We start from the raw sequence: 18,523 nt of genomic DNA, 5'->3' as shown, positions 1-18,523 counted from the left end.
AACATGTCACTGAAGCTTTGAATCGTCTTATTCCTCTAGCTATAAAGTAATGGAGATAAAGCGAGAGGACTCTGGCAGCGCTAAAATAAGGTAGACAAAGAAACCTTAGTAGGTTGTCGAGTCACCTGTAGGCTGTTATGCATAAATACACAGCACGTTGGTTAAATGGCGTGGTTTCCATCCCGTGCTGCCACACTGCTGTGGAAAATGCAGATTCCTGTGTCAAAAGCTGAGTGACGTTCCTGAACAGGCTATTGCAGTGGGAATTCATGCCAAGATTAAAAAGAGAGATTCCTTTTACCAGGTGACCTGTTGGCCCGGGACCATGACGCAGCACTCCAGTGGTCTCCACCACTCCAGTCGCCCAAATCCCCGCGAAGCCTTTTACTGGTCCTGAAGGTAAAGTGGCAGAGCATCGGCAGCGGCAGCTGGGCTTGGGGCTTCCAGAGCATCCTCCCCTCGTGGTTCATGTGGAGGAATCTGGTCTGTCAACTCAAAGTCATTGGAAGGCATCAAACACCTCTGCATCCGGTCGTTAAAAGAGAATAGAAAGTCCTGCTTTGTTAACATCATTCTGCTATGTCCAGTTTTTTTCAGATGACTATATGCAAATAAGGAAATACCAACATTAAGGTTTTCTAGCTAGATAAATTGAAATATTCTTTTAAGGCAAGATTCGTGTAGTATGTTTCTGTAATGGTTCCTCATAGTGTAGGTTTTCCTTCATATGACTTTAACTGGGATTGCATATGCAATAAGAATCTGTTTCAACAAAGGTATTAAATGGACATTGTACCTTTTTTTGTTGTGCCAAACATAATCGGGCTGCTAAGGCTTCTATTTTCCCTTCTACCTAGCTTTACGACCGCCCCCCCCTTACATTTTAAGATTCAGCTTTTATTTCACTTCACATTTAATGTGTAATAAATCATTATCCCTGGGGAATGGGGGAAAACTTGCACATTTTACTGGAGAGAAAGATCACCGACTGTGTTGTTCCGAGGGCAACTCACATGTTTGTCAATTGCAAGCATATATCAAAAAGACTATTTCTGTAAAAATGGAAGGTATAATGTGTAAGACCAACAGTGAGCTGTGCTTTCTGGACAAAGCAAATCAGAGCCCTCTGTCCCGGAAGAGGTAAAACCTCTGATTTTGCAAAAGCTGGCTGTCTTGGAAAAAGAAATGCTTTAAACAATTCCAGGAAGATTTTAAGCAATTTCAGGAAGATTATAATTTCAGTTTTTGGGGCAGAGCAAACAGTGTTTCCTTTGATTAAGGGATGTAATTCTGTTTATATTAAAATATATTAGCTAGAACAATAATTTGAGCTGCCTGCTCAAAACATTTCTGTACCGCCTTAAACCCTGTTTGAATGAGCCTGACTTTAGCCATGCTGAAAATGAAACATAAATGTTTTCTGGAAATTAGGGTGGCCATGGCACATTTGCTTTTTGTCTGTTCTGTCCTGTGCCAGTGTTTTGTTCATTCTATTTCACAAGCATAATTAGTATTTACTCAAATGAGTATTTACTAAACTAAGTAACTTTTCATGGGCAGCATTGAAATATAGTACTAACACTGCCTTTTTTACGGCAGGAATGAGTCTTCAAAAGAAAGATAAAAAGCTGTGATTGTTACAACCAATATTTTTTTAATGGGCACTGAATAATTAAAATTCTCTATTCCCTGTTGACTTTTGAGTAGAACTCTCCATCCTGTAGCATCCGTGTGCTCACTGTGAATTTGTAATTGGATCTTCATTCTTAGGATATTAGTTTTCCAGAAGTGCCTTGTATCATTTAAACTAATTAGTGTCATTTTTAGGTGAACTGGGTGGATAATTCTTTGCTAGGTGCATAGAGGGACAGAAAGTAGTATTATTTGTGGAAAAGCTGTAGTTTTTAGTGTTGTGGTGTTTAAGGGCTTGCTGAAGACCAAGGAGAAGGTAGGCTTGTCAGCTCTTGTACAAGACAAATAATAGCAATTATTATTTCTGTTTGTTAAATTAATATAAAATAAATTGTGGTAAGTATTTTCCCTACTTTTCAGAATAAAAGATGGGACAGAGCAGACATAGTCTTCTGTGTTTCTTTTTATGAGATGCTTTGTACTGCAGTTTGGAAGTAGAAAATACGTAAAATGCTGTGAACTAATAGGTGTTTTGCTTGACATACTCAGCTGACACATACTTGAGAACTCTTCCCCGACTTTTTCTTCTACTTTGGTTGTAACTAAGAGAGTCACTGGAGAGGAATTTTATGAAGAGGGGAACGAGTGTGGATGGGGTCAGAGAGAAGGGGAGCGAGAGAGCTCTTCATGCAATGAATCCAGAACAAATGTTTGTATTAATAATTAAACTTCTCAGGAATTATGACATCAAAGTTATTGCACATCTCTGCACTTCCCTAGTGGCTTGCTTTCTTTTCAAATAATTGTAGATCAAATGAAGTGATTCCAAGATTGAAAGTAAAATGGGGGAATAATAGAGAGCGGTGACAGAGGTTTAGTTATAGTTCTAAGTGTAAAAAGAATTAAGGACATGCTTTTGCCTTATTTGTACTTCTGGAAATGCATACATTGCCTGATTGCCTTGTTGCCAGATTACTTGTGGTGATGAAAAACTCTGTTCCCCCATATTTGTTGTGTGTTGACTGCATTTTAGATTGTGCTTATTCCTGCAGTTTTCCTGCTGTGCCCTGTACAGCAGCAAATCCTATTTTATGACCGTGATTTCCATCTACTACTATTTGAAGCTTCTATTTTTCAAACCACTAGGCTGAAATTTGTCTAAGTATGGTATTTGTTGTGTTACTTGTTGATTTACATTAGGAACTGGATGGGCTGAAACCTTTGTAAGGTTACCACTTAGCCTTAATACCTCTGTAGGGTAAAAAAAAGATCTTGTGTCCAAGTGGTCCATGTGCAGCCGTGGTCAGCACCTACAGGGGAGACCGTACTGGGTAGGTTTCTTTGCTTTTTTCCCTATGACTAAAGCCATCGGGAGAGGAGAAGATGATGGTTTCTCTGATTTGCTCTGTTTTCCTTTCTGAAATCTTTTTCTCAACAGGCTGAAAACCAGGTGTTCCCCAGGGGAAAGTTTTTTAACTTTTTTGACAAACTGAAACTCGACTTTGAATTGCAGAGTGATGAGCATCTGAACTGTGCAAAAGCTTTTATGGCACAGTCACTCTTGTTTTTCAGAACGGGCTTGCATATGGCTTTCTGTTCTATTTCAGAAGTTAAACTGTGAGTGGACAGCAGTGGTGGAAAAATGAATGGATTTAGTCGTGCTATAGTTCAACAGTTTTAATTAAATCGGTTAATTAGCATGTGTAATAAATGTTCTTGCTAACTCACCGTTTTTCTAAACTGTGTTTTTTTTCTTGTTGTATGAAATATTGTTCATCTATATTATATTGGCTTTTTATAGCCTTGTTCTCTCTTTCTAGTGTAAGATTTTAAGAATTGCCTTAAGAATTTGTGTCTGGTTACCGTATGCTATAGGTAGATCTGCAGCTGAGGTTTTTTGGACGTGCTGGTAGCTTGGCCAGACTGCAAAAATATGGTAGAGGAATATGGAGACCTCTGCCTCGTCCTTTCTGTCTCATTAGCGCCAGTCGCGGGGGAGCAGTCTCAAGCTTGTTACTCGGTCTCACGGTTGCATTCACCCCTGTGTTCCCTGTTGAATTTGTTCCTGTAGCAGTTTATCACATTATATTATATTTAATAAGGAACAAAGGTTGTTCAACAAGTGGTCTAATCATGTTAGAAAGCCTGTTACGAAACCCTGGGAAACAATTAAGTGAATTATACAATTTATTGGGATTGCATCTTCTTTCTGTCCAGTACAACTTTGGTTATTATTCTGGCCAAACGTGCCTGTGCTGTATTTCCACTCTATTACACCGCTCCCGTTCCTTCCGAGAAGCAGTTTAATATTCCTTTGAACAAACATCCTGAATATTTCGCTGGCAAAATATCCTTTAATCTTCTTTTATGTCCGCTGATGAGATTAGTGGATGTCCTGCAAAGCAAAATCCATTTCGGAGGTGTGTGCCGCGCGCCCCTGGTGCTGGTGCCAGCGTTGGCCCCGCGGGGCGGCGGGAGAAGGTGGTTCTCAGACGGGGACGAGGGCCGCGGTGGTGGAGAGTTTCTCTCCTGGACTTCGGCAGCATCTTTCGGTGTCTGGTTCCCAGCGTTTCCCAGGAAAAGAGAGGCTGCCACCCAGTGCCGGGAGTCCTTATTGCCTTTACGCATGGCGCTTCAACAAGAGAGCAGCGTCTCACAGTTTGGGGTTTTTTTGTGAGAAAAGGCTTTAAGCTCGCGAGTGAAGGCTCATGATGATGTTCTTAGCTGCTACAGATAAGACAAATGTTTGTGCAATTAGGCCTTAGTGTGTCGTGTTCATTTGAATGGTTTGGTAAGCAGGAAACCGATGAAAAGTCTGAGACTCAAATAACAAGAATCTGTGACAGTTACCAGGTTTTGGCAGGCTCAGCGTGAGGCATCTTTAGTTTTTTTCAGGTTTTCTGTCATGAGCTTGTAATCACTGTTAAAAATCAGGCCCCCAAGTAAACTGAATTTGTTTTTCTCTTTAAAAGAGCGAAAATACATGAATTGAATCGTTGCTGTTGATTAATATTACATATCAGTATATTATTACATAATGTATTTGAATGCTATATTGAAATATGCATTATTAACGGTGCAATATTAATATGAATGCACAATTAATATATTAAAATTGTATAATATGTGTGAAAATGGTTGTTATTCTATATTAAGGCTGGGACCCTGTGACACAGAGCAGTGCTGGGGGTGGTTTGGTGCAGTTCAGCAGAACTGAGAGAGGACCACGTTTTGGTCCCTGTTCTGCTCCTCCTTCTGCCCTCCCATTAGTGAAGGTATTACTGAACGATTGCATGGCTGATTAGAGTTATTTATTTTCTTCTTAGTCTTGCCTTTCTTTATACATATACTTTTAAAAACTTGATGGTCTCTCTTCAAGGAATGGAAGAGCTCTGTGAAGGACGTGGAGCTTTTAACTCAGTGGACCTAATGAGTTCTCAGCTTTAAAGTAAAAATGGGTTCAGGGAAACTTCGTAATGGCTCTCAGCTCTCATAGCACAGAGATACAAACCCTGAGGTTTTGTGATGTATTATAAGTGCAACTGACATTTGACCCACCCTACTACTAAATTTACACATAAAAATGAATTAATATCTGGATCTTAAACTGTTCATTGGGTATGTATCTCACAAGAGCGTTTTACATCGACTTCACATTTCAAGAGTTTTTAAGATTTGTGAAGTCTGCACAGCAAAAGATAGTGCCTAAAGGCCAGGTATCTGCGCTTCATGGCAACCGTGAGGAAAATTATCGGGAGAATTATGGCTTGCGGAGGAGTTACGGCTTGGGTTACTGATGTTGATTTGTTGGTGTCCCATGTTTGAAGTATTCTTCAGATTTCACAGAATTAATTCAGATGTGAGATCTTTGCCCTGAAAAGCATCACCACTACTTGAATAATGAAGGAAAAAGTTAATTGTGCCAGACTAAACGTTTTGACGCCACTGAAATTCTGCCCCAGTAATTTCAGAAGGGAATGACGGTAACTCTGACACATGTGAGATCAGAGTTTTCCGCCGCTATGGTTTTTTGAAAGGGATATATAATTTTAGGTAAAGAGTACTGACATCTTGTGGCTGCATGAAATAGTGCCAAGAGCTCAGGTCGTGCCAGCCTTTATATTTAGAAAAGTATGTTGCAGTTTTAACAAAAGCTAATGACTGCATTGCCCGGTGAGGGTAAACACAATCCTCTAGAATATGCTGGTGTTGTGAAAAGCGTTAAAATTAGAAAAAAAAAGGTTGTCTTATAATTTTGCTGTTGCTTATGAAAATGCAATTATTATTCGTGCTAGAATTATTGTTTATTTTAAGATAGTCATGGATCAATCAAACTGATCTTATTAAGGCTCAGAAGTAGCTCAGAGAGAAGTAGAAATATGAATCCCATCCAATATTTTAAATTAAAATGCATTTCACTTACATAACAATGAAATATTACCAAGTGGCATTTTAGGGAAGGTAGCAGTTTGAATTTTCTATCCAGCTCTTTTTCTTTTGTTAAAGACTTAATTGTATTTTCATAATCAAAATGTGCAGGAAAAGACAAGTAGTCTCTCTTCAGTCCACCATGGAGGTGGTTTCATGAGGACCGTCGCAGGCACAACTGCTGTGTCCTGTAGCAGTGCCCTCGTGCCCACCCGGCTGCAAAATGACACAAGAGGCCCTTGGCCACTTCTGCCCCTCTCCTGCCCCCACGTTCACTCTCTTTCCCCCTTCCCCAGCTCAGGTCAGCCCAGGGGGAGTTGGGGTCAGGTGTGGGTAGCAGCACCGCAGCGTGGTGTCAGCGACCAGCACGTAACAGTGTGAAACCTTGTGGCTGGGGAAAGTGATTTATTTTAAACCAAGACTGATTCTGGTCTGATTTGCTGTGACGGTCTCAGACCGCACGCCCACACTCACAAGCACAGATGTGTTATCTGGGTCTTGCACGGTGGGGAGGGGAAGGACGGCAACCGACAGGTCCTCCTCACGTCTCTGGGGCTTCCTCTAGTGGGGTGACCATGTCTGTGCTGGCTCTGGGTGTCCATTTTGTACCTTCTGGGAGCTGGGATTGTTCTCTCATCTTGTCACACCTTTGTGTGCACCATCAGGTTTTTGCTTGCTGTCCGTTGTCTCCTCGCGTGGGTGTCTTGCGAAGAGGACACAGATGTGCTCCTGGGTGGCTGCTAATCTCTGTGCCCCCAGCACATGCCACCCCAAGAGCCCTCCTTCCACCGCTTGTTCCTTCCACATCCATTCTCCGTTTGTGCCATGTTTAACGTTTCTCTCTCCGTTCTCCTCAGGGTCGTCTTTCTGGTCGTAGTTAATTGGTGTTCAGTTGTATCAGGGGCTTAGCCCTGTGCTCTCCTGTGGGTGAAGCATGTGAACTCTGTGGACTGACGTTAGAGTTGATTTGCTCATCATGAGCGTTGTAGGAAGTGTTTCTTCGTGGAAGAGCGAAGCCTGGACACAATAAATCCAATGAAGAGTTACACTAGTGGTGTCAGTGGAGCCTGTACCTTTTCAAAGGCATACAATAATTAGATTAATGTTTCACAGAAACAATTTTAATTTTATCATCTGATTTTTCTGATTGGATTAAGTCAATATCATGGTCCTAACAAGGACATAATTCTGTTAACTGAAAACTACACTTCAGTAGCCAGGATTTCATGTATGACTTTCAATACAGATTGCAAACAATAGAAAGTGATGCAAGAACCCATTTGATGCTAACGCAGTGAATTACCGGAGTAATGACACTGTGGAAAATAATAAATTGTGACAATAAAAAATTCTGTTCTCAGCTGCTGTTTTTAATTTACTTATCAGTAGAAATTACATTTATTTCTGTTTAAGGTAATTTAGTCTCCATTCTCTTAATGTATTAGAAGAACATAATTAACAGTATGTATGTGTCTAACAGGAACCAGTGATCCGTATGTCAAGTTCAAACTTGGAGGAAAAGAAGTATTTAGAAGTAAGACAATACACAAGAACCTCAATCCTGTGTGGGAAGAAAAGGCTTGCATTCTTATAGATAACCCAAGAGAACCGCTGTATATAAAGGTGAGACGCTATCTTACTTATATCTGTCAAATTACAACAGAAGAGTTGTTGAAAGAATTTATATTTTGTGATTTTTGTATGCTGGAAAATTTATTGTGCAATAGTGCACTACTCAAGATTATTTAGAGTTACATTAAACACATTACATCTGTTTAACGATGACATCAAAATTCCCCCCCCCACAAAAAAAAAGAAAGATAAATACAGATATTTTTGTATATTTCAGGTCGTAATTGTTCTATACTTCTTTAGTGTGATCTTAGGAGAAGGTCAGAGAAAGTGAACTGTTTCATGATGATGGCATCCCCTTTATTTATGGAAATATTGCATAATTCTGATATGAAGCATAATCTATCTCATTAAAACCAATCATTTGCTGAGGTTACTTTGAGAATTTATCAAGATGTGTACCCAATTCTGCCAGGTTTTGATTTTTTTTCTATTTGTACTTGAAGACTTATTTTTTTTGCTTGTATGTTTCATAATGCTTTATGCTCTTTTTTAATTTACCTTGTAACTCCGCTTAGTGTATCACAGGTGAGGATAATTTTGTCATAATGGAGGCATCACTTTTTCCAAAATGACAGATAGAATTAGTTTAAATCAGAGAGGCCAGCAATGCCCAGAGTAATTAGCAGCAGCGCCACTAGTAATTCTTAGCTATCCATATTGGAATGGAAACTAGAAAAACTGTGATTATTGTTTTACAGGCATGGAACAGAAAGACATTTCTCTGGTACTTTCCAATAGTTTATGGTGATCTATATCCAAGAGTTATCTTTAATTGTGTAAAACAAAGTAGGTAAAAATCAATTTCTAAAAATGTTATTGTAAAAACTGTACTCTTAGGGTTCCAATTAGAACATACGTAGGTCAAAATACTTGGAGAGGGATTGGAAACTTCAGTCTTACCTAAGTAATCCTTTTAATTGGATTAAATCCAGTCTGAAATGATATAATGCTTCAGATCACTATCAGTCTTAATCTCAAAAACATGCAAAAATTTTAACTGAAATACAAATGTGTAGGAGTTTTTTTTAGTAAAAGAATGCCACTTCAGCAGCCCTTGAGCATTGATCTGCTGTATGTTTTTTGTATTCTGCGCAGATAAAGTACATCGCTATTAGAAAAGCATAAAGTTAGTTAGAATTCCCAATTGGCATTTTCCTCCCCGTATTAAGCTGAGTGACACATAAGGAATGAACCCGTGCCCAGCACTGTGAAAGAGGGAGGCAGATTCAAAGAAGAACACTCACAACACAGCTGCCTGGTTTGGTTCATTCATGCCAAGCACCAACCCTGCGCTAGGGTCACAAGGGAATAGGTGTGTGCATTTTTTATTTTTTTTCCAAGAAGAGTGTATGAAGTGGTATAAGGTCTGTATTCTGGACACACTGTATGAAATATTCCCGTTTTTATAGCTTTTTCAGGTTTTTTTCAGTTTTTATATAGTCCAGATCCACATGATTAAGTTGTACTTAGCTGAAAATATTTATTTGACGTTTTCATCTTGGTACTTTTCAGGGGGAGAAAACAATTCTATTTTGCAACATGAACTGAGTTTTCACCATTTGTTTTTTGTTTCCCCGTTAGAATGTATCTTAGACAGAGACAATATGAGGGTTCCCACTCAGGTAGATCAATGGATGTGAGAGTCTTGTGCTTAGATCCTGCATTCCGCCCTGGAGTCCTGCAGCACTGCTGTCGCCACTGGGCTGTGGGATTGCTGTTATGCGGCCGTCAGCCCGGTCCATGTTAAGGTCTTTGTAGAAGATGAACAGCTCTAACTGCCTCCTGGAAAAGAGCTTCTGTACTATAACAGTTATAGTATTTTTATTAAATTTTAAGACCTTGAACCTCAGTTAAATGTTCTCATTCCTAGCTGTTCCCAAGTCTCACTCTTACTTGGAGCTAAAGGCATATTCTGGTCCTCAGAAATTCTCATGGTGATATTTGCCAGGAAAATTTAACTTACCAAGAATATTTGATTTTTATAATTAACATTTTCCCATTTCTTATTTTTGTACTTTTGTGTCAAACCTTTTCCTTGTTGCTATCCCCCCTTTTTTTATTTATTTCCCTCCAAACACCATCCCCAGTTTATTTTCCATTTTTCCTAATGACTTGGGGAAGCATAATCCATCTCAGGTCATCGATGCCATTCCACGTACTGGCCACAGATTCCTGCTTGGATGTCATTAAATTTGTCCAGATGCTTTCTCTTTTAGGTAGCAAGTTAGCAGACAGCGTCCTCATAGTAGAGTAATAAATGTCACTCTTCCCTTTCATGTATCCATTAAGTTTTCATCTTAGATTATAGTATTTCTAAAGCCTAGAAACTTATACAACCTTCAAAACCTACAATTTCATCATTTCTAGTACTGATGAAAGTGCTGTAATAACCCACTTTTCACAATCATACCCTGCCCTCCTGCCTGTCTTTTGCAAAATTGATAAGGGCATCAATTCACGCATAGCAAATCGATGGTTCTGCTTAACTTCGGTTATTCTTTTGCTCTTCCTTCTTTCAGTGCTTATGCTTATAAAAATGCTTCTTTTTTTTTTAAATAAAATTGATGTTCACATACGGGATCTACTAGTAGTAGTATACCCCTGTGCCTGTACATGATGCACGAGCAGTTTCAAACATGTTTTGTGGCCACAAAGTTGGAGGTAACTTTCCGATAGCCCTGGTTTGACATGTGAGAAGCCTGTGGGTTAACTCTGGAAAAGGGAGTTTCAAGAACCATTCATGAAGCAAGAAAATATGGAAAAAAAAAAAAAAATATTTCCAATACTGAAAAATGCATTTATCTCCTGTGCATCTTAGGTCTTCGACTATGACTTTGGACTTCAAGATGACTTTATTGGTTCGGCATTTTTGGATCTCACCTCATTGGAATTAAATAGGTATGGCACAAACAGGCCTACAGAGTAATTTTTTATGGTTGTGTGCTAATATAGTGTTTGTGGAATTGCAAATAGAACATTATGCTGGAAAATAATTATATGAACCTACACTACATAAAACTAGCCAAGGAAGAGCACTTATGTTTAGGAAATTACTGTAATATGAATGTTAATAAGATATTAACTGATCATGCACAGCATTTTTTATAGTGTCTATGGAGAGGTTAGTTTTATAAACACTTCAATCTGTCTTGTTTTTACATTATCTTCATTCACAGCATTACCACCTACTGTTTAACTTATTTTTTTTCCAGTTTTTTAATCCATTAATGTTACAGTTCTTCACTAAATATAAGTACTTAACAAGGAGTAACAGTATTTAGTATTTATTTATGAGTGTTTAGACTGCTATACTTAAAAGTAGAAATAGGGTAAATTTGTGACACCATTTTCAAGTAGATTCATGTAAATGCAGATGCCTTTAATTCTCATGATTCAGAAATTTCATTATCTGAGAGCCTGAAATCAAAATAAATGCATATACTTTTTTCTTCCAGGCAAACAGATGTTACCTTGAGTCTGAAGGATTCTCACTATCCTGACCATGATCTGGGAAGTATATTGTTATCAGTTCTGTTGACTCCTAGAGAAGAACAGCGAGAAGTGGTAATTTCAAATATTTTAATACGTGTCATCACTCTTGTGATTGTTTTATGGTTGGATGACTTAAAGAACAAGAGCAAACCACATATTCTGAGATTAACTTGATTTTTCTGATTCTTAAAATAATTCTGGACAGTGTTTCTGGTGTAGTACGGCGTACTTCGCCTGAATTGGATCCTCCCTGAAATGGTACGGAGGGATCCAGGGGGAACACAATGTTCAGCAGTTTCAGATGAAGTCAGGTGCAGGCGAACGATGATTAATACGGAAAAATATCAGTAAACCACTGGTGAAGAATTTTGGACCTAGTGCTGCCATCTCTAGATAAGAACGCTTGAATTCTATTCCACACTGTAAATAAAGACACCTGAAGAAAGGTATTCTTTCTGCTTTTTGGCATCTAGTGAGGAACTATTATTTAATATTTTTCAATTTCATGACCAGATTTCCATTACAAAATTGTGTGGTTTTCTTGGTTTATTTTAATTCCTTCATCAGTCTTAGTTCTCTGAGGTGCTTAGTTGTAAGTGAAAATACCTTCCAGTTTTATAGATCCTGTTAGTTGTGACAAACTGTCTCTAGTTGGATGTATTTTATGAGCTTTTTGTCAGCTGACTTTTGTCTTGAGCAGTAGTGCTACAAGTATGGCAGAAATAAGAGGTGACGTCTTGCTCAGAGGTTGTAAAACAACATAGATTCTTTTGGCTTAGAGAGACCAAGAGAAAAAATATTAATCTGATGAAGTTTTCCTTGGATATGGTCAACTTTATGGTTTTCATAAGAGCATGTATGTTTCTGTGTGCTGCAGTGTGACACATCATCCTGTTGGATACCAGGGGAATGTTGGTAATACTGTTCTTTTCCCGCTTTTCTCCTAGCTATTACTAAATACCCTAGTAAGTCAGTTATTGGAACTAGGTGTTTGGTATTTGGTATGACAGAGATGTAGAGTTTTGAAAATAGGTTTCTCATCTGTTCATTTTCTTCGTGATGTTCTGTCAGAACTTGACAAAAAAGAATGGAAAATGCTAGTGATGAGGAGGAAGTTTATTTAAGCGGGGTATTTTTCTTTCTTACAGCAATACATTTGTCCAGACAACTCAGAATACTGTCATGCTAATTTACACCACAAAATTATTTATCACTGAAATTGAAAAGTGTATTTCATTCTGGGGTGGTTTTTTTGGTGTGTATTTGGGTAAGACCGACACTTCTGAGTCAGCTGGTAATAGCCCTGTTTTCCAAGTGGCTTTGGCGTTATCCTGCCATAACCCTAAATCATGCGGCACAGAAATACTGTATTGTTATGTGGGAAACCATTCTGTGGAGAGCACATTAGTTTCCTTTTTCATCGTACAGGTAGGATAGCTACTGTGCCACGCAACGTTATTGGCTCTAATACAGAGAGTGATCCAGAAAATCATAGGTGGGAAAGCGAAATTAAGACACTGCAGTGCAACATGTTCTTTCATGTAGGTATTTACTTGGTGAACGAGCAACTGAGTGTCAAAAGTAATGGGATCACCATGGACTTGCTGGGTAGCAACTTTTTTCATAGCCAACAGACTGTTTGTAATAGGAGGAAGAACTGGGTTTGTGCTATTACACCTTTCACTTTTAGCTTTCTATTTAGCAATCCTTTTGATTCAGCTCAAGAGACCTATTCTTCCCGTTCAAACTGTTACATGGGACTTCACTGTAAAAATGCCCAAGCTTCAGATGAAGCTTTATATTTATTATTCTAAACTACTCTTCCAAAGATACAGATCTCAGAGAGGTTCTAACAAAGTTGCAGTAAAATGGGAGAATTTGTGTTGAATGCAGCAAAGATGACCTACAAAATTAATATTGAATTGCTGTATATGAATGTGTTAGGGGTTTAATAATTCAAGGTGCAATTATCTTTTATTCAGTTACCACATGTAATTATTTAATTATTTATCAAATTTTATTTACTCTCTAAGGTGTAGATATATTACAAAATGTATCACTCCAATTAAACTGTCATCCTTGGTTATTTTTAAAAGGTCTTGTAGTAATGAGGATAATTTTTATTGAATTTAATATGCTTGAGATCAATAAATTTTCGAATGTTATGTTAGAGGGTCGAAGCTAATTTTTGTCCACACTGGAAATGTGCACTGTATAAAGTAGTAATTAAAGCAACTCCTACATTCCCCATCTGTGTGGAGTGCTGCTTGAATGATTACTGCCTTCCTTCTGCTTGGATATCTCTATATAGGTAATAATTCAAATAGTACAGTTAAAATATTTAGATAAAAATCTGTGAGCACCCTTAAATACGCTTTAATGACGGCTGCATAGAAGACGTGGCAACACTGTCTCTTCACATCCCGTGCATGTTTTTTCTAACTGGAAATTTTCTTAAATCCTGGTGATTTGATATCTCTTTATGGCCTACATTTCAAAAATACTTTTCTTAATAACTTTTAATTTGTTCAGGTGGTAACTCTAAATTGCTTGCACATGTTTTCACATGTAAATGGTGTAAAATGGTTAAATCGTTAAGCTGAAGGATTCAGAAATTATCTGCTAGCACTTAAATTTAGGGTACTTTAATACCACATGCTTAAAATTAGAGTGTTTATTAAGACCATTGGGGAAATAAAAGAAGGAACAGCTTTAACGAAAGAAGTATTAGCTCTCCCTTGTGGCTGTGGAAGCAGCGTTGTGCCTGGTGCGGTATTTTGGGCCTCTCTATAGCCATCATCCAGACCCAGCCCGCGGGACACAACGCGCTGCTTGTGAGGTGTCCATCAGGGAGGGTTTGATGGGGGTCAGACTCTCCGAGGCGATGGATCCCCAGCCTGAGCTGAGCGACCGAGCGCGCCGTGGCGGTCGTGCGCGGACATGCAGGCACTGCAGGGCGTTTTGGCGAGGCGCTGGGGTGGCTGCAGGACAGGTCTGGCAGCCCAGCGTCTTACTGGCACACCAGAATAACGAAGCTGTTCGTTACGGGGAGGTGCATCCGGTCGCACTGCGTAAGAAGTATCGACACTGCCCGCACCTGTGCCAGAGGATAAGGTTGAAGTTTGAAATTAAATGGTACAAAATTGGCGGCCTTATTGTATATTGCCACCTGTCTGTGAGAGGGGTATTATTGCGAATGGCTTAAAAACGAAGAAATTGGTTTGAAAGAGTAATAGTTTATTTTGTTGTGGGTGGGACTACCTTTTTTGAAGCCTTGAGGTGTGCAAGATGAGAGGGAGATTTGGTATACACGGGAGCGTCCTCTTCGTTATCTTTCTGGAAGAAATTCTGCTGAAATGCAGACTCTCCACGCGCTGACTGATGAGATGTTCTTTAGAGTGTATAGCTGGAAGGTCCCATTTCCTAATATCAAAACAGATCACATCTATGGGTTCAGATACCAATTTAGAATATTGACATATGCATATGTTCGTGTCCCTGTATGTTAAATTATATTACAGACTAGGAGAGGGGAGTACTTGAGTCCTGGTGGATTGTGAAAACAGCGCTTAGGCAGTTTGCCACTCGTGTTCTTCAAGTAGAAGAATACTGGACGTGTTTTTAATTAAAGGAGATCCAGTATGCTAGTTTCATAAGCACGAACACACTGTTTGATTTTTGTAGTGTGTTTTATTGGAAGCAAATGCAGAAGTAGCCTCTGGTTATCATTGAATATTAATGTAACAGTATGGGCAGGAGAACAAATCAAAATTTTTAGCAAACCTTGTATGTAAATATCTTTGCCTTTTGCAACCTGGTACTTGTTCTAACGGCATAAAAATATGAACTTTTAAAGTAATAATCTTGTAATATTGCATTCAAACTATGTGTGTGACTAGAAGACCTATTCTTTTAAGTTTTGACAAATGAAGGCAAACTGGATTTGTTCTGATTTTTGAACAGTCATAACTTGTGAATCAAAGTTGATGAATGAATTATTCTTATACAGACATAAAAACAAGAATGTCTTTAGTATTCATGAAAAGTATGATCTATTTCTGGCCTATCACAATTAAGTTGTACTAGCACTAGTTCCAACAATTCATTTGCATTTGCTTTGTGCTGTTAACAATACTTGTCCTTTACATTAATGCAGCATTTTTAATCACTTTTGTTTGAGAGCACAGATAGCTTAGATAACTAGAGTCAACTAAGAAGACATGAAATAAATAAGTTTGGGGAAAGTATGTGTATATAAAAATGTTAAAACCTGTGAGCTCTGGAAAAAAGTTAATGCTTTTTTTAAAAAATAACCTATATGATGTTCGTTCTGTGTTTTTCACTAATTTCTGCCTTTGATGACCACTTTAAAAGAAGTCAGAACTGATGATGACTTGATTTTTTTTCCTTAGTCCTGCTCCAGTGATGTTTGTTCCGTTTCTCTAATTCAGCCAGTGTTCTATTAATATTCCCCTTCGGATCCACGCAGTGCTGTGCATGTCTGTGTGCCGTTTGTAGCTGCCTGCATGCCAATTCAAGCGTGTGTTCGTGATGTCCGCAGATTCTCCTTGGTGTTGCGATACCAGGTGCCTCAGTGCATGTCAGTTTTTCTGGCTCTTTGTGGGTTGAGCGCGTGGATTCCGCCACAGGAGAGCTCCCGGGGCGGCCGCGAGTCGGTGGGAGCTGCACGTCTCCCATCTCTTCTCCAAACACTTCTTCCCAACCTCCCTCTCACAGGCAATGCTCGGCTACTGGAAATGAGGGAGTTGTTAGCTTCACGAGAGCTGTTGGCTTGGGGCCAGCAGAGGCTGGGGACTACCGTTCCACCGCTGCCATCGGCCTGAGTAGCGTAGAAAATGGGGAAAAGGAGACACATGAGTGCTACTTGGATGTTGTTATCTAATGAGAATAAAACTCACGGCATTGCTTATTCCTTAAATAATTTATCGCAAGTGATGCTTAATACTTTTTTGCTTCATAGGAAAATATTAACAACATTAATGCGCTGCCAGTTTGCTCACTGTCCTAAATCTTATAATGCAATATTATATTTTTTTTAATTTGCCAGAGGGATAATAACAGCTTAGGAAAAAAAGAAGGACAGAGGTGGACTCAGGGCATGGAATATCTTCAGAAATAGTTCCGTGTAGATCATCCATCGTGACCTGCCCTGTATATTTCTGTTACTGGCTCCTAAGGATGGTTTTGGTGGCTTCAGCTTATCCCGCTACAGCTGGTGAGGATGCTGATGCGCGCAGCAAGCACGGTCACACGTTTCTGTAGCTCCTACTCCAGGTGAACTCCTCAGAGCTGAAATAACATTTGATATGTAGTAAATTCAGCTGTGGGGCTGTATCCTCCTCCCTGCTCACAGCCTGGTCTGAAGCCCCGTGGAGCCAGGTTTCCCCTCTGCCTTGTAGCTGTGTGGGATTCAGCAGCGAGGAGGACGCCCGGGGCTGCGGTGTGTCAACCAGGAGGTCTTCTCCAGCCGCTGCTGCCGGCCTCACGCTGCTTAATTCTTACGTGCCTCTCCTATAAAAACAAGTTAAATGGCTTTCTCCAGCTTTACAGAACATTTAGTGCCCATGTTTATTTTCCAAAGCCATTATCATTAGCTTAGTGCAGAGGCTTTAGGCTTGAACTGTCCGTAGCAACTTAAACATTTTCCTCAGCAGCTAGTTGTTTTTCTTCTCCAAAAAAACTGTGTCTATTTGAAAAGTTTCTGGTTATTTCAAAAATATAAACCCCACATATTTGCTGCCATTTTCATTTTTTCCCAGTGTAATATTTTTATTTCTTAGCAAGGAAAATGTTTGCATTTCAAAACTAATTTCCATTCTCTGAGAAAGTGTTTTTGCAATAGTTAGTTTAAAAAAAAGTTTGTTTTTCATGACATAAAGAAAGTTTCAATAGAAATTAATGGCCTTTGATTTATTCTTGCTAAGTGTCAACACCAGGCTGCTAAATGTTATTAAATTGTAGAAATTAATTTCTCTGTGTTTGCACAGAACTGCTTTAAGCAACAGTGGCGTTCACAGATGGATTGCCCACATCTGTCTTGACCAGTGTGTCTCTATTATTTAATGATTAAGAATCTGTGTCTGTGGACACTTCACCTCCCGGCGCCTCAGAGCGTTGTCTCCAGCAGTGCCAAGGATTTGCAGATTATTTAGGTGATGGGATAGGGATACTGCGTTTGGGGTTTTTTTACAAGTCAAGGTATGAATGTTATTATACCCCTTGCGCGTAATTATCAAAACAGCTATTTTTTATCAATTAGCAATCAAAAGAGGTATTTTTACTGCTGTGAAACTAATCATCAGTGGTAACCTTAAAGAATTTGTAGCAGATGTATGTTGTCCAAGGAGCCTTATGCAGGATTTCTCTTAGGTGGCTACACCTGTGAGCTCAACAGCAGCGTCCCAAAAAATTGGAGTACATTAATATTAAAAGAACTGTCATTTAAGTATCAGTCAAAATTGAAGTCACTATTGGTAATAGCATGTTCATTTTTTTCATTTGCTTATCTCATTCTTTCTTTTTTTTCCTTTTTTTTTTTTTTTGAACGATTTCACATAATGCGTTGTCTCTGGCACCGAGACATTCATACCACCCAGAAAAGTATGCCTGGGTGCCAGCAGTGCTGCTAGTTGTCTGGATTTATTTCAGTCTTGTGCAGTTGTCGCTGGAGTGTACGTGTTGCTGCTTCAGTTGTAGTGGTGGTTAAATGTGGGTCGTCCCGTTGGAGAGAGCTGGCCTCCTTTCCTGTATTGCAGAGAAAAGGTAATTAAAATGCTCTATTTTATTTTCAGACAATGCTAATGAGGAAGAGTTGGAAAAGATCAAGTAAGGTAACTTTTAGCATGTGGTATTATGGCTTTTTTTTTTTTTTTTTTTTTTTTTAAGAAGAACTATGATGTTTTACCCAACATGCCATCTAGGAGTGGGAACTTGTGGCACAGGGTTTATTCTCCTTCAAGCTGTGTTTTAATGACATTGTTTTGTGTTTCATCAAGTCAAAATCATGAAACAGTTGTGCTTTTGATGTAATCGTTACACCTCTCAGCTTTGTTGTAGCATTATAGCCTATTGTGAAGTCATCTAGTAACTTCATCTAAGTGGCAAACGTGTCCTGATTCTTTTTCTAAAACCTTTGATTTCTCATGTATAAACAATTTCCTTAAAGCTTATTTGTCAACAGAGAATCCATATCAAAGGGTAACTCTAATTTTCCTATTAGGTACTCCCCCAATGGTTAGAGTTTTTGTGTGTGGAAGTTTTCAGAGTGATGCTTCTCAAAGAGAAGTTTCCCTGGTTGCTGAGCGTGCACATTCTC

General features: G+C 39.0%; 1 protein-coding gene across 4 annotated transcripts in view; it reads left to right on the top strand.

The window, feature by feature from the left end:
- The window catches only part of MCTP1 (multiple C2 and transmembrane domain containing 1), a 286,934-nt gene that overhangs the window by 121,339 nt on the left and 147,072 nt on the right, over positions 1–18,523 (top strand). For 3 of the 4 annotated variants that reach the window (XM_074569628.1, XM_074569629.1, XM_074569630.1), the window contains exons 3-6: positions 7,541–7,683; positions 10,514–10,593; positions 11,151–11,259; positions 18,000–18,038. In XM_074569628.1, the coding sequence (XP_074425729.1) occupies positions 7,541–7,683; positions 10,514–10,593; positions 11,151–11,259; positions 18,000–18,038 (371 nt within the window). The remainder of the gene's footprint in view (positions 1–7,540; positions 7,684–10,513; positions 10,594–11,150; positions 11,260–17,999; positions 18,039–18,523) is intronic. The other variant, XM_074569626.1, reaches the window with a different exon arrangement.

The sequence above is a fragment of the Larus michahellis genome, chromosome Z (assembly GCF_964199755.1).
Source record: "Larus michahellis chromosome Z, bLarMic1.1, whole genome shotgun sequence".
NCBI classification, from domain to species: domain Eukaryota; kingdom Metazoa; phylum Chordata; class Aves; order Charadriiformes; family Laridae; genus Larus; species Larus michahellis.
The sequence above is the reverse complement of the archived record's forward strand: the minus strand, read 5'-3'. Positions and strand labels throughout refer to the sequence as shown.